The following is a 14010-nucleotide window of genomic DNA, read 5'->3' as shown; positions in this document are numbered from 1 at the left end:
AATCAGGTGGCTTTACTGTCGAAGAAACTGCCGACTTCAGATCTCCAGGTATGCTTCCTGGCCTTTGACGGTTGGGGGATGTGAGATTGACTCAATAGCATTGGACTTGGATCGTAGCATATTTCTATGAGGTAGTGAAGGTGGAAATCAGGGATGGATTTTTGATTCCTCTTGGCCAAAAACCATCGTGCGATAGTACGCTGTTAGACTGGGTGCCGGAAGGTCGTTATGTCAAAGTCAAAGGTGTCACAATTGGTATGGTACCGGGGGAAGCGATCTTAGTCCTCACTGCAAGGAATCCAAGGAGTCCAAGGAATCCGAGGAACCCAAGTGAGATCACTCCTGTTGGTTAGTCCACCTTGTCTCTTATGTATCCTTAATGGACGCCAATGGTAATTATCAACCACTGAAACGTCTAGACACTATATATACTAACTTGACCGTGCACAATGTTAATCTTCCGAGTTAACGGTCAAGAACATGCAACTGTGGTGGAGGATAACGATCCTCATCAGCGAACCGTGTGTGTTGCAACTGTGAACACGCTCGAAACGGTGCGTGAGCGCCGCCACGGTTGACCGTTTTCGAACGTACTCGAAGAAAGTGGTCCTCACCCGTTGCCTTCGAATGATCACCGGTGTAAATGACTTCGCACACCGCGTTGATCTTGTTCATGCGAGCTATTGACCTCGAATTTGATAATCACATTCTCCACCTTGAATTGGAATGGAAGTGAGCCCCCTTTTTTGCAAGAGCCATGGGCATCGAGTAGGAATGGGCTCATCCCGTGGAAACCCTCTTTCCCAATATATCGCGGGAAAGTCGTTCGCATGCTCATCGATGGCCAGCGGTACTCCGGAATGTCGCCATTGTGAAGGTGGGGGATCGTCCGCGACTCTTCTTCGTGGGAGTGGTGCACTTTGGATACAATGAAGAACTTAGTAGTGCGAGAACTCTTTTCGACGTACTAGGTACACTATTGTCCTCTTCTCGAGAGGCTTTTGTTTCTTGTGTTACTTCAGAGCTCAAAGATAGTGCGGTTTGTCCTTTCAGGTAGTCCGTTCTTACCCTTGCAGTACGGAGCCGACATATCGAACTCATCCCCCTGGCGTTCGAGATATTTGCCGATTGCGAGGTATTCTCCTCCGTTGTCGCAAAGGAAAACCTCTTAACTCGACATTCAAAATGCCGATCGACCCAGGACTCAAAGAGGTGAAACTTTCCAAGAGCTTGCATCTTTCCTGCCATTGGATATGCCCATGAGCCTCGCGAGTAATCATCGGTGAAAGATAATGTATTCTGAGCCGTCCTTGCCAACAGGTATTTCGAGGATATCCGAATGGATCAGCATATGTAGCTCGTCTCTCCGGAGTCCAGTATCCACCGTGAATCTTTGTGAGCACTGAGCGTCATCGCCCCATTCTCACAATATTGAACCTTGGTCTTTTGGAAGACGGCAGGCGCTTCAGTGTCGCATGCCTCTTGTTGGCAATACTTCTGGACGCGTTTGGGATTTGATTAGCAACATCCGTAGCCGCCAAATTGGGATTCTGGTCATTTTCTGACTCCTTCCGCAACACTTTCGCATTGATCGAAAGAAAGCTAATGTGTAGCTTATCAGGAATCGAGTTAGGTGCCACGATGTCAATGCGTCGCACTAATAGTGCAGTATGATTGACATTTTCGCGTCTGGTACTGAAATCATCGCTCATTGTCTCGTTGAGCTGTACGTGAAGATCACAAAGCGTGGCAAGTGCCGCATTGCGGTAGCGGTCATCGAGATTTCACCACAAGCGCGTAGGAGGTCTTATTATGTTATGCGTGAGGTGTGAGTTGGTTTCGGGGGAGATATGACGGAACAGAATGGAGTAGGCCTCAGATTCGCCCTTGCACAGTCTTTGTATTGTCCGTAGGCCTGGACTTCAAGTTCCAGTCTTTTCTCAATAGCCTTGTTCCTTTCGGCTTCGAGCAGACCCTGATCAACCAGGGGCTCAACGGTTTGCGTGTGGTGAATCTGCACGCTGGACCGTTGATATTCGTCCGAGACAAATTTCCCAAAGTTCAATGTTTGCCAGTCAGGTAGGACATCATGACTTTGTTTCCCGACTGCATAATTTTGCCTTTTTTCAGTGGCTGCCGCGAATAGTCCGAACGAGCGAACGGTGCCCACAAAACTTGCGCGCCGCCATAGTATCCACGAGCAAATCGGACAGTGAGAATCTTGACACGGACTTGGATAACGTCGTCTGGGACATTGCTCTGCATTTTCAATTTGAAGAATCTGGCACGGACCGGTATCCCGGTTGCTTTGACCGACGGAATCCGGATTCCATATCTTTGAATGCCCTGCCATAGGTTATCTCGATTTATTGCTGTATGACTTGCACAGGAATGGCAGGCCAAGCAGACAAGGACAACACTTCGGGTTGGGCTCTTGTAACTATATTGACGTCTCCAATCTCTGCCAATTCTCGATTCCTTCTTCATCCTCGCGTTCAAGAGACTCCCAATCGTCCTCCACGGCAGAATGGCACAGTAATCTTCCTGTCATATCAAAATCCATGCAATTGGTCACTTTACTCCGTACATTGCTCAAAAATCAGGATCAACGGATAAAAAGTGTGGATCACTGGATTCGACTTCTTGACCGAAAATTCGGTCAGTCGCAGCAGTTAAGGGGGTGTGCATTAGGGAGAGAGATTATTGGGGTGTGCGTTGGGCCGTTCGTTGGCAACTAACTTGGGCTCCCCACGCATCCACTTGGAGGGGTCAGGGATCACCTTCCTGATATGACTTAGTATACAAATAGACCCACCAAATATGGACTAACCTGATCTGGTCTAGCGGCAGTGGAGAAACCATCTTGGAAACGGGATCCCAAAACAACTGAGGGCAGCGCCCAAACAAACCGCGAAACAAAGCGCTCCAGAGGTACATCGATCGCACTTTGTTGACTTTTCTTGAGGTGTTTGCCATAGTCGGCGTCTTCAAAGACGTCGTCTTCCGGCGCAATGGCCACGCCGGAGCCCAGCGATCGCGCTCCGCCGTCATCACCACCATTGTCTTCACATGATCCGCATCGGGCGGGATCGCCTGATACGCGTGAACAAGAGGATTCTCTCGCTTCATTGCCACCAATTCCGAAACATGGACGCGAAGCGCTTGAAGATAGCGGTTTCCCTCCTCCAACGAGCGACGTTGCGGATTACACCGACCGCCCGGTTAACCAGACCGTTCTCGAGGAAAAGGAAAAGGAAATGCGCAGGAAGCTAATGGATATGGAGTCAAGTTTCGTTCCGGAGCCATCGGCGATTCAAGTGCCCATAGGACCCGGTGCGGGCGCAGACGATACGTATCTCGTTGGGATGCCCAAGGCACGCACGGACGACCCGTACGATGCGGAGGGTAATTCGCAGGAGCGCCTTGAGGAGTCTGTCTTGAGTCTGCCAAAGGTCACAGTGCAGAGCGAGGAAGGCGATGTTGAGACGTCTATCGAGCATCACGACCAATATGATGACAGCACATCCGCTGTCGCTGACAATGTTCCCTGCTCTCCCTCCCCATCAAATGAGAATCGCCATGACTATGATGACGCGGGACTGGCCTCGAAACCAAGCAGACATCATTTAGCGCCAGACGAGAAGAGCGTCAAATCGAGCAGCGAAAAGGATGGGGCTAGTATTGCGGATGATAACGATGATAATCGTTCCAGGACCTCGGCCACTTCCGAGCGTAAAAGAACACGACCGAAATACTTGACTAGCCGTCAATCCTCGTATCGATTCTCGACATCGTCCCAAGCAAGCACAACCTCCGATGGGACCGAGGCGACTGTCGGCGCAGACTTTGCCCTGCAGTCAGGCGGCGCGGTGCCTGCTAATCCATCATCGTTTAGAAAGCCATTGGTTAGGTCTATTAGTCTGGGAAGCGTAGCCTCGGGGGTATCTGGCTACAGCGAAGAAAATTTCCTGGATAAGCGAGTCGTCAGCGGGACTAGCGATGGCGGACTGCAGACCTTGGACGAGGAAGATGCTGGTAGTCCATCACCCAAAAAGGGGAACCAAGACAACACTCCTTCGACACCTCAAAGGGGCCAGGGAGATGCCATGCCGCCCGACACGGCCGGTGCGTCTCATGAGCAAAACATGGAGCCTCCAGGCACATTTGCGCGACAGTTTCATGAGAAGTTTTCGCGCAGCTTATCGCCAGAGAAACGGGATGGCCTGCCGACGCCGGGATTTAGCCGGATTGGCAAAAGCATGACCCTCAAGGAGCAAAGCAGCACCATCGACCGGCTTTCAAAGGAAAATTTTGACCTGAAAATGAGAATTCATTTCCTCAATGAGGCGCTGAACAAACGATCCGAGGAAGGCATCAAGGAGATGATCTCCGAGAACGTGGAGCTCAAATCGGACAAATTAAAATTGCAAAAGGAGAACCAGAACCTGAAACGGAAAATCAAGAAGCTGGAGAGTCAGCTGAAGGATCGACAATCGGACGGCGAATCAGCAGCCGATGCCGACAAGGGCCATGAGGAAATGGAAGAGGAACTCAATTTCCTCAGAGAGCGTGTCGAGTCCTATGAGACGGAGATTGAGCGCCTGCGGTCAGAGAGCATCGTTCGGGAAACGGAAAAGAGGAGATTGGCGGAGATCGTCAAGGCTCTGGGAGACGGCCGGTCGATTGGATCCGACAGTGGTGCTCGGGAGGAACGGGACATGTGGAAAGACATGCTTGACGCCGAGACTGCTGCCCGCGAGCAGGCCGAGGAGGAGAATCGGCGGTTGCGCGATGAGATCCTGCGCCTGAAGGTTGATGCGGCCTCGGCCCTGTCGGACCCAGTCAGGTATGGGCGAGGAGCGGGTCGGAAAGATTCCATGGTATCCTACCCTGCAAGCTCCGATGACCCTCGCGTCGCGGCGCATAGTTCCAACAGCGCCACACTGGTCGAGCTGGAACTGCTCCGAAAGGAGAATGCAGAATTGCGGCGAGAGGTTAGCGCGCAAACATCGATGCTCACTTCTCGGAATCGCGAGAAGGAGCGTCTTTATCAAGAGATTGAGGACCTCAAGTTGCAGCGACGCGGCGAAGGTGGCGGTCGTTCCGTTGCTGGGGACAGCATCTTTGAGCGTTCGGCTTCTCGAGCTCATGGTCGGTCGTCGTCTCGTGCAAGTGACGGCACTAGGGCGTCCCGAGCGAGCGACACGGAGCGAGAGAACCTGGAGATCCGCAACGGCGAGTTGCGTGATCAAGTCTCTTCCTTAAAGCTGGAGAACCAGGGCATCCGAGCGCAGCTGGAAGAATGCATTGCTGAACTCGAGGAACTGGATAAGGCTTATCAGGCCGACGTAGATCAAGCCGAAGAGGAAATCCAAGTTCTGCAACATGAGCGTGATCAAGCGTTGCAGTACGCGGAAGAGCGCGAGGCTGCTCTTCAAGAACTCAAGGCTGAGGCGCAGGAAGAGATCGATGCTTTGGGCGATGAGCTAGATCAGAAGATTGCCGAATGTCAGCGACTAGAGGCGGAGCAACGCCAGCAAGCTGAGAACCTCAGGGCACTTCAGGCGGAACTGCGGTCTGCCAGCGAAGGGATCAATCGACTAGAAGAGGATGCACAGACCAACCTGCGCAAATACAAGGCTGTGCAGCAGGAACTTGACGATGCCAACAGGGAAATTGCGTCACTGGAGAAGAGTCTCTTCGAAGCCAACAACAAGGTGCAGCGGCTGACCGTGCAGCTCGAGTCGAGTCAGAACGAGATTTCCTTCCTCCGCGAGGAACAAGATGCCGATAAGATTCGGATTAGCGATCTCGAGTCAGAGTTGAAGAATACCCAAGTCAGTCTGCAAATCGAGCGGGAGCACGTTCGAGAACTAGAGAACCGTCTGGCCGAGGAACGACAGCAACGCGAACTGGTGGCGACGGAGGGGGAGCAGAAGGTGCAGCGCGTCATGAACGAGCTGAACCAGGAAGTGTCGATGGCGAAGGAGGAGATTCGCAGGCTGAAGAAAGCACTGGCGGCACGCGAGACGGAGGCGAAAAACTGGAAGGATCGGCTCATGGAGCTGGAGAATGGGCTCCGGGAGGCATTGGGCGATCTGAACGGCACACGGTCGAGCATGTTGGCGTCGATCACAAAACTCCAGAAGGAGCTCGAGCGGACGTCCCTGGAGCTGGAGAGCACCCGGGCAAAGCTGGACGAAAAGGAGACGCTCCTACAGAGCAGGGAGGCGTTGCTGGAGAGCCATGGATTGGAGTCGCGCAAGCTGTCGGAATTGCTCGACCGGGAACGACAGGCACGCCGCGCAGACAAGCACTCGTTCGAGCAGGCGCTCAAGTCTCAGCAACAGGCATCGAGGACGCTGTCGGCAAACAACTCGAGAATCACCGATCTGGAGAACAAGCACAGCCAAGAACGACGGCGCTTCGCGACGGTGGAGCAGCAACTGCGAGACCAGCTGAACGAGCGCAACACGTTGTTCTTGACGCTGTGGAAGCGGCTCTCCGCGCTGTGTGGGCCAGACTGGGCGCACTCCAACAGTCTGATCAACGGCAACCTGCCGAGCGTGGAGGTGATTGGGAACATCCTGTTCTGGCCGGGGTTCAGCCGTAACTTGCTCCTGGCCGTCAGGACGATTGAGGGAGTGATTAGCGGGTTCAAGACGCGGATCAAGACGGTCGAGAACAGCTTGAACAAGGAATACCAGACGCTCGAGCACAAGCTGGAGACGCGGATGCGGCGGCTAGACCGGCTGGAGGAAGCGGTGCGCAACCTCCGCAGCCAGCAGCGGGCAGCAGGAGCGTCGCCGGAGATTGCCAAACTGCGGGGAGAGAATCGCCTGCTCAAGGCAGAACTCAATCTGATGCGGTCCGGAGCCGGCCACTCGCGGTCGAACTCGGGCACCAATCATGCTGTCGAACCGGCGTCACCGGGCGGTCAGGGGCACCCAACTTCGCTGGTGCAGCGTTCCAGCGGCAAGGCCGTGAGGCAGTCCAGCATCCCGCAGCCCGTGCACTCCCCACGCGGGAGCATCAGCAGCCTCAACCAGCATAACAACGCACCCACCGCCAACGAACAAATCTGGCTCGAACGGCTGCGCGAGCTCGAAGCGCGACTCAAGTCGGAGCGCGAAGCGCGCATGGCGGACCGCAACGGTGCCCGACGGAGACTCCAGGAGCGCGACGCGGAGAATGAGCAGCTGCGCGCGGAGCTAGAGCGGGAACGCATGCGACGGGAGGCAGAGGAGAAGAAGAACAAGAGCCGTCACCAGCGATCAAAGGATAATACTACAACTTCATCCGACCGACAGGCTCGAAGACGTGCGATTGTTGAACGAGCGGAGCACCGGGGTGAATCGGGCAGTTCAAGTGGGAATATTTCTACAGACGAATCGGAGTATGAGGAAGGGATTACGGTCGATATTGAGGTTTAAACTTGTTTTTGTTTTTGCTGTGGTTTGCTGCGTGTCCAAGCGGTTTCATGGGGGCGTGATTCGGCGTTGATCTTTGAGTATACCGGAGTTGCTTGGAAACGTATGGGATTGAGTGTACATGCATTGCATCATTCCGAATACAATTATCCGATTCTCCATTCGTTCAGAGATTGTACGAAATATGTACATGAACAGCAGTAATTGGAACCATCGGAGAGGTATGTATATATATGTATCTCATTGCAGCGCAACCTTGAGCGAAAAATCCACGATTCCCGTCCCCTGATGGATCGAGCTCGTCGACAGAATATCCACATCCGGACAGGCAAACTGCGCGGCATTCCCCTCATTCAACCCACCGCTGACCTCAATGAGGAACGACCCGGGGGGTTTCCCCTTCTCGGCCCACTCGGTCTTGAGCCTCCGCGCGGCGTCGCGGACCTGCTCCGCGGTGAAATTGTCGAGCATGATGACGTCGGCGCCCGCGGCGATGGCCGCATTGGCCTCGTCGAGGTTCCGAACCTCGACCTCGACCTTGGTGGAGAAGCCCCCTGCGGCGCGGGCGGCAGCGACGGCCGTGGGGATGGCGGCAGCGATGTTATCGACTGCGGAGGACGAGGAGGAGTTGGAGTTGGCCGCGTTGTTGGCGCAGGCCCAGATGTGGTTGTCCTTGAGCATCGTCATATGGCTCAGGTCATGGCGATGCGGATCGGCGCCGCCGACGAGGATCCCGTACTTCTCGACAAGGCGGAACCCCGGGGTGGTTTTGCGGGTGCCGGCGAGGGTGCCGTTCCAGCCATGCGAACGGAGGGCGGTGACAAGGGATGATGTTCTGATATTTGATTTTCCCGTATTAGCCGAAAGAAGAAAGAAAAAAAAAAAGCAACTACGTGGGAAAGGCAGCGGACTTTGTTGCGATCCCCGAGCAGCGGGCGAGGATGTTCAACGCCACACGTTCACCGAGGAGGATCTTGCGCACCGGGCCGTGGACGGTCGCGCAGTGCTTGATCGGCGTGATGGTCTCGCCTTCTCTGACATGCCATTCTACCCTAGACACATGTGAGACCTTGGCTTGCTATCCAGATGATTTTTTTTTTTCGTCCATTCAGAGCAAACTCACGTGCAGCCTAGCTGTGAAAATACCTCGTTGAAAAAAGGGACACCGGCGACTACACCCTGTAAAAAGGATGGTTAGCCCCATCCACATTCTCTCTCGGCCGTATCAGTATGGAGGAGGAGAGATGTACCTGACTCTTCCCCAATAGTTTGGCCGTCCCCAGCGACTCGCCGACGACGAACCCGCCGTAATCGAAACTCGGGCAATCCTCTTCGAGCCACTCGCTGATCTGCCGCTTGTAATTGAGGGGCAGAAGGTGGGCTAGATCGCCATGCTGGGAGGCCATTTGGACGGGGAATTGACAATCCACTCTTTGCCTCGGCAAATGTTCTTTTTCTAGAATTTTTTTTTTTTTTGGTAGACTTTTGCGTTTCTTGTTCAGGCAATCACTCGGACAACAATACGCAGTAGTTCAAAAAAAGAAAAAAAATAACCTCATGAACTGCAAGGAGAATCGTGATTCAGTCGGGAATCGGCACCACCGTCCCACACGGTTGGGAGGCGGGGAACAACTTTCTCTGTAGGGACCAAATCGAAATGGACTCGGACTGATCAACCCGAATTCCTTTTCTCGGGTACGCCTGTGCCGAACTGCCGACCGCCGGGTGGATTTCCGGCTCCCGCTTTGCTTGTGCGTCGATCAAATTGAGTCGAGAGAACTAACCTAAGCAGTGATCTGCAGTGGATGCATATTCCACGAAGTTTTCTCGAAGGTCAACTGGTCGCCGGTTCAACTGAAGTTCCGAGTTCCGAAGGCCGATATTTCCATCCACACAAATACCCTCACAAAGTCACCCCATTACTTTACACACCCGGATTACGGAAGCAATGTTCGCCGAGGCAGTCATGACGTTCCTGGTCTCTGTAACGTTACAAGATTGTTGCGTACTCGTAGTACAATAATACGGGTCGAGGACAGTAATGGCTAGGCTACCTCTTTTCTTCACGTCAGATTGGATTGTTGCTCAACGGACAAGACTGGGCTGTGCCTCGTGTTGTGGTGTCCAACTGGAAGAAAGAAAAGTCCTAGTTGCCCTTCCACGCCTTGAGCACGGTTCGCGATCCCCACACCTCGCCCTTCTTCAGTGTCGTCGTGTGCTTCCACTCAGGCACGTTCGGCGCATTCACGTACCGGCTAGGCTCGACGCAGAATCCCGCCCCCTTCCCCCGTGCGGGGACGCCGTTTACCTCCGGCACATCGATCCATTTACCCGTGTAGAACTGGAAGGCAGGCTCGGTGCTGTACACCTCAAGGTGCAGAGATGTGTCCGGGTGCGTGAACGACGCGAGCTTCCTCAACGGGCCGGGACGCGTATCGAGCGGGATCTTGCTCGGGTCGGTTTCGACGACGAGGCAGTGGTCAAAATCCGTTTCAGGGCGGCCCAGGATCAACGGCTCGTCGACCTTGACGTTCGGGAGGGTGTCGACGTGCCCGAGGGGGATGGATGCCTCGTCGAGTGGCAGGTGTTTATCCGTGTAGAGGCGCGCGATTGTGCCCTCGATGGTCGGGCCTCCCGAGAGATTGTAGTAGCTAATCATCATCCGCTCAGTCAAGATGCCCCGTGAAGTGACACTATGGCCCCGCCCCAGATAGAACTTACGAGTGATTGGTCACGTTAACAGAGGTCTCTGAAGCCTCGTCGCCGACCAATTCCACTTCGTACTCAATGTCCAGAACCTTCTTGCCGTCCTCCTCTTTGGCCGAATACCACACTCGAATTTCGACGGTGCCAGGATATCCCTCCTCGCCGTCCTTGCTCAGATACTTGAACAGAACCGCCTCTGTGCCATTGCGATTGACCGGTGTCGGGCCTTCGAAGATGCGCTTGTCCCAGCCCTTGGCCCCGCCGTGGAGCGAGTTGCTGCCTTCGTTGGCGACAAGGTTGTAGATCTGACCATTGACTGGGAGCTTGGCGTCCTTCACCCGGTTGGCGACGCGGCCGATGGTGGCGCCAAAGAAAGGGCTGTTGTACTGGACATAGTCCTCCTGGGTCTTGAAACCCTGGACGATGTTATGGCCATCGACGATGAATTCCTGGATGATGGCTCCAAGGGGCAGGAAGGTGAAAGCGGGATTGACAGTCGCCATTGTCTCCCTATGGTGGTAGTCTAGAGCTGAACTTGTTGTGATCTGATCTCATCATGATACTTCCACTTTATACCGTCTCTCGGACAAAATTGTCATGTTTTGAGAGGGGCAAACTTCCCTACCCCGCGGTAAATAGCCTAACAATGGGATCTGTGAATGCGGAGTACTGTATATAGCCGGAAATCAGTCTCCATTCTTGTCCAAGGACACATAAGGGTTTATTCTTACCTCGCAAAAAAAGTACCTATGTACTCCGTAGTAGGTATACACCAAAAGCCCGAGATGAGATGGAGCTCAACTTTGTCAACTCGCTCTTTAAACTTCGTCGGCAAAGGCACTCTATACGCCTTCGTCGGCCCGCCTACCGCCGGCCCTCTCCAACGACCTGTCATTGTTAATTTAGGCTAATTGACGAAAGCCCAACAAGACAAGACCGCCATTCAAGACTCGAAAGTCTCAAGGCTTCGAGATGCAACACCCCAGACAAGTGAAAGGAGTACGAGTCCATGTTATCAAGGACCTTCTTGACATGCTTTGCCCTGACAGCCCTACAGAGATAGCAGTTAATTAATTGAAACGTCTAAAACGTCTTCCCCGGAATCATCTGCGCAGGTTCTCCTCTCATTGGTTTTGTGAAGGAACAACGTCCCAAAATCAGCCGAGCTGCCCCAGGGACGTCCGCGCATACAGCGCTGGTAAGGACTGTGTCATGGTTGATAAATATTAACCATCGCTGTACGGAATACAGAGTAATATCAACTCGAGCTTCATTAGTCATTCCGCATTCTCGACATCTCCACATCAATGACGCGGTCGGCAGGAATGACCAGCTGCAGACGTCGCGCATACTTCGCATCATTCTGATTTGATGCGATCGACAGAGCCATCCCAGGGTTCACGATCTCGATGTAACTGTTGTTACCATACGCGTATTGTAAGCTCCGGGTAACTGATTTGTAATCAGTCCCCACACCATTTACCATTTTGGGCAATCTCGTAGAAATCGGAGACCGGCAGCTGAGTCAGCGGAGGGCCGGAGGCTCGGTGTCTGGTTTCGGGTGGGGACACTAAACCCTAAGCCGAAGAAATATGTGTGATTTCCCTGAGTAACTCCATTGCAGGATGTATTACGTCACAACATCGTTCGAGACTTTTTGAGTTTAAGAGGCTGAGAAAGCGGGAGAGCAGAGACTGGGGTCAATTGAGGCTCCTTCTTTTTACTACTGTTGCATTTAGATGATGAATCATGATGTTTTCCCACTTATCATGGAACTGAACATGGCAAGGGGTTGATGTGATGAGTTGGGGAGGAGATGGCCTTTGTGTGTGTCACTGGATTGATTCCAGTTATGGCAGAGCTGTCGATAACATTTAGGTTATGTCGTATCCAGACTTCGGTGCCCAAAGGAGAGGAGCGAATGAGTGGCTGGGAATATTGACCGTATCGATGGGAAATGGAAGTTGTCCGTGGATCAGGTACTTGATGATAATCTTTGTTGACCTTATTCGCATTAGTTCTTGTGTAGAATAGACGGAATGGGAGAGGTAACAATCAAGAGCATCACGGTTCATTCGCATTCGTAGATAGTATGGATCTTTAAGAGATTACCTCCTTAAACCTCCTTCCAACGCGCCAACGCCATTGTCTAACCGTACGAAGAAACAAACGAAATCCCAGCCCAGCGCCAGCAAACGTCTGCCCCAAAAAGCATCATCCCTCCAACATGGCAGTAAGGGGTAGTATACAGCATGGCATCACGTCGTCAGATTAGTCCAAGCCTGTAAGATAAGAATGATTCGAATCAAATCGAAGGAATCTCCGGATTCTGGTGGAACAATTGGGTGAACTCGTCATTCGGGTCAAAGAGCATATTCGGCGGGAGACAATTCACGGGTGGGACTCCCCGATTGAAGATTGCTTGCCCCGTTGCCGAGGCCGGATCGTCGAAGTTGAGCGAGTACTCCGGCCCCAGCATGTCCTCCACACCGTTGCTGAAGCCGTTCACCGACCAGGGCCCGGATTCCTGCAGTGCCATGGGATTGATATGGCTGGACGGGGGCATCGACGTTCGAAATGCGTCATTGTGGCCGGGATGGCTGCTGGTGGGAGTCGCGGGAACACTATTGCTGAAGGGCGACATCGTGGATGGCTCTGTCTTGATATTCGTGAAATTCTGTGGACAGGTAGAAGGGCTATGGCTCGGCGGCGTCGGAGGCATGTGCGGCCGATTCAACCCACCCCCAAAGTGCGCGCTGTTCGGCGCGGTGGGAGAATAGGCAACGTCGGAGCTATCATCGGACGTTTCCTGGGCCTGCATCTGCGACTGCCGCCAGAGGTCCCGCTGCAGGGCCTCCGTGTCCTCCTCGAAACGCTCGCCCTTGGACTGGTCCAGCGCGCCTAATCGGGTGAGAAGGTCGTGCGTGAGCGGGTGACCGTTGGCTTCGGTCTTGAGCGGTTCGCCTGGCCAGCCTTCGCCGTCGCGTGTTCTTCGGTAGAGCTCTTGGAGGCCATTGACCAGCCATTGTTGTTGCTGTTCCAGCATCTCCACATATCTACGCCAGTTAGTGGTTTGAGTTTCGCCCCAGCAACCACATGCATGCAACCAACGCACCCCTTTGGATAAACCTTATCGTGCGCCTTCTTCCGCTCCCCGAAAACGCAAATGGCGTTGTCTGCACGACATCGTCCGCAGGGATTGGCACCATCACACTGGGTTTCGTCAGTCGGGCAACGTGAATTTTGATACTCTTCCGCCATACCTTGGATTTCTTCAACCGACAGCGATCGCATGCCTTGCAGACCCTCTTGCGAACATTGCTGTCCGATTGCCCCGAATGGTCGGACGCGGGCGTTGATTGTCGATTGGTCATGGTGACGAAGGCAGAAAGTCAAGCAAGAAAAAGAAAAGAAAGAAAAGAGAGGTGAAAAAAAATAAAAAACAGGACGGAGGGAACAGAAAGTAGATCAAAAGATTAATCGACGCGAATGCAGGTTATCCGAGGGTATATAGAAGCTCAAAAGTCGTTTGCGCTGCACGTAGTCAAGGTGATATAATCTCACAGGCAAGACAGAACGATCAAGCTCGGCAGCAGTAACGATGGCATCAGCACACAACCATGTTCAGTAAGCCCAAAGTATATACATTTCGAAGCGCCAGTGCTGTTGTAGGGCAGACCGAACCACGGATAGTCGCAGAAACTGGGCCGAGGAACTTGACCAGGCTAGAAGCTTTTTTGATCTAGCAGCTTGCCTCGAGATGAAAGAAGAAATGTTTGGCAAATGCAAGCAATGCGCACAAAGGACATGGGGTCCCGGGATCTATATACTACATACAGTGTGGAAAGTTCTCGGCCAAGAAGCTCCAGACCAA

General features: G+C 53.2%; 6 protein-coding genes across 6 annotated transcripts; 1 reads left to right on the top strand and 5 right to left on the bottom strand.

Annotated features, from left to right (window-relative positions):
- Nucleotides 1-1810: 1810 nt before the first annotated feature.
- Nucleotides 1811-2353, bottom strand: VTN31DRAFT_7429 (uncharacterized protein; the record flags this gene model as incomplete). The annotated part of the gene is made up of 1 exon (XM_069408149.1): nt 1811-2353. The coding sequence occupies one exon, from the start codon at nt 2351-2353 to the stop codon at nt 1811-1813; it is 543 nt and encodes a 180-aa protein (XP_069257927.1).
- Nucleotides 2354-3011: 658 nt separating this feature from the next.
- VTN31DRAFT_7428 (uncharacterized protein) lies at nt 3012-7433 on the top strand (the record flags this gene model as incomplete). Its single annotated transcript, XM_069408148.1, has 1 exon — nt 3012-7433. One exon carries the CDS (start codon nt 3012-3014, stop codon nt 7431-7433), a length of 4422 nt encoding a protein of 1473 aa, XP_069257926.1.
- Nucleotides 7434-7670: 237 nt separating this feature from the next.
- On the bottom strand, nt 7671-8836 carry VTN31DRAFT_7427 (uncharacterized protein; the record flags this gene model as incomplete). Its single annotated transcript, XM_069408147.1, has 4 exons — nt 7671-8265; nt 8342-8482; nt 8554-8609; nt 8681-8836. The coding sequence occupies 4 exons, from the start codon at nt 8834-8836 to the stop codon at nt 7671-7673; spliced, it is 948 nt and encodes a 315-aa protein (XP_069257925.1).
- Nucleotides 8837-9576: 740 nt separating this feature from the next.
- Nucleotides 9577-10639, bottom strand: VTN31DRAFT_7426 (uncharacterized protein; the record flags this gene model as incomplete). Its single annotated transcript, XM_069408146.1, has 2 exons — nt 9577-10081; nt 10152-10639. The coding sequence occupies 2 exons, from the start codon at nt 10637-10639 to the stop codon at nt 9577-9579; spliced, it is 993 nt and encodes a 330-aa protein (XP_069257924.1).
- Nucleotides 10640-10690: 51 nt separating this feature from the next.
- On the bottom strand, nt 10691-11031 carry VTN31DRAFT_7425 (uncharacterized protein; the record flags this gene model as incomplete). Its single annotated transcript, XM_069408145.1, has 2 exons — nt 10691-10805; nt 10868-11031. 2 exons carry the CDS (start codon nt 11029-11031, stop codon nt 10691-10693), a joined length of 279 nt encoding a protein of 92 aa, XP_069257923.1.
- A 1410-nt stretch (nt 11032-12441) lies between these two features.
- VTN31DRAFT_7424 (uncharacterized protein) lies at nt 12442-13510 on the bottom strand (the record flags this gene model as incomplete). The annotated part of the gene is made up of 3 exons (XM_069408144.1): nt 12442-13192; nt 13252-13349; nt 13400-13510. The coding sequence occupies 3 exons, from the start codon at nt 13508-13510 to the stop codon at nt 12442-12444; spliced, it is 960 nt and encodes a 319-aa protein (XP_069257922.1).
- Between the last annotated feature and the right edge of the window lie 500 nt (nt 13511-14010).

Source organism: Thermomyces dupontii (genome assembly GCF_041956625.1).
Source record: "Thermomyces dupontii strain NRRL 2155 unplaced genomic scaffold VTN31scaffold_9, whole genome shotgun sequence".
Taxonomy (NCBI): Eukaryota; Fungi; Ascomycota; class Eurotiomycetes; order Eurotiales; family Trichocomaceae; genus Thermomyces; species Thermomyces dupontii.
The sequence above is the reverse complement of the archived record's forward strand: the minus strand, read 5'-3'. Positions and strand labels throughout refer to the sequence as shown.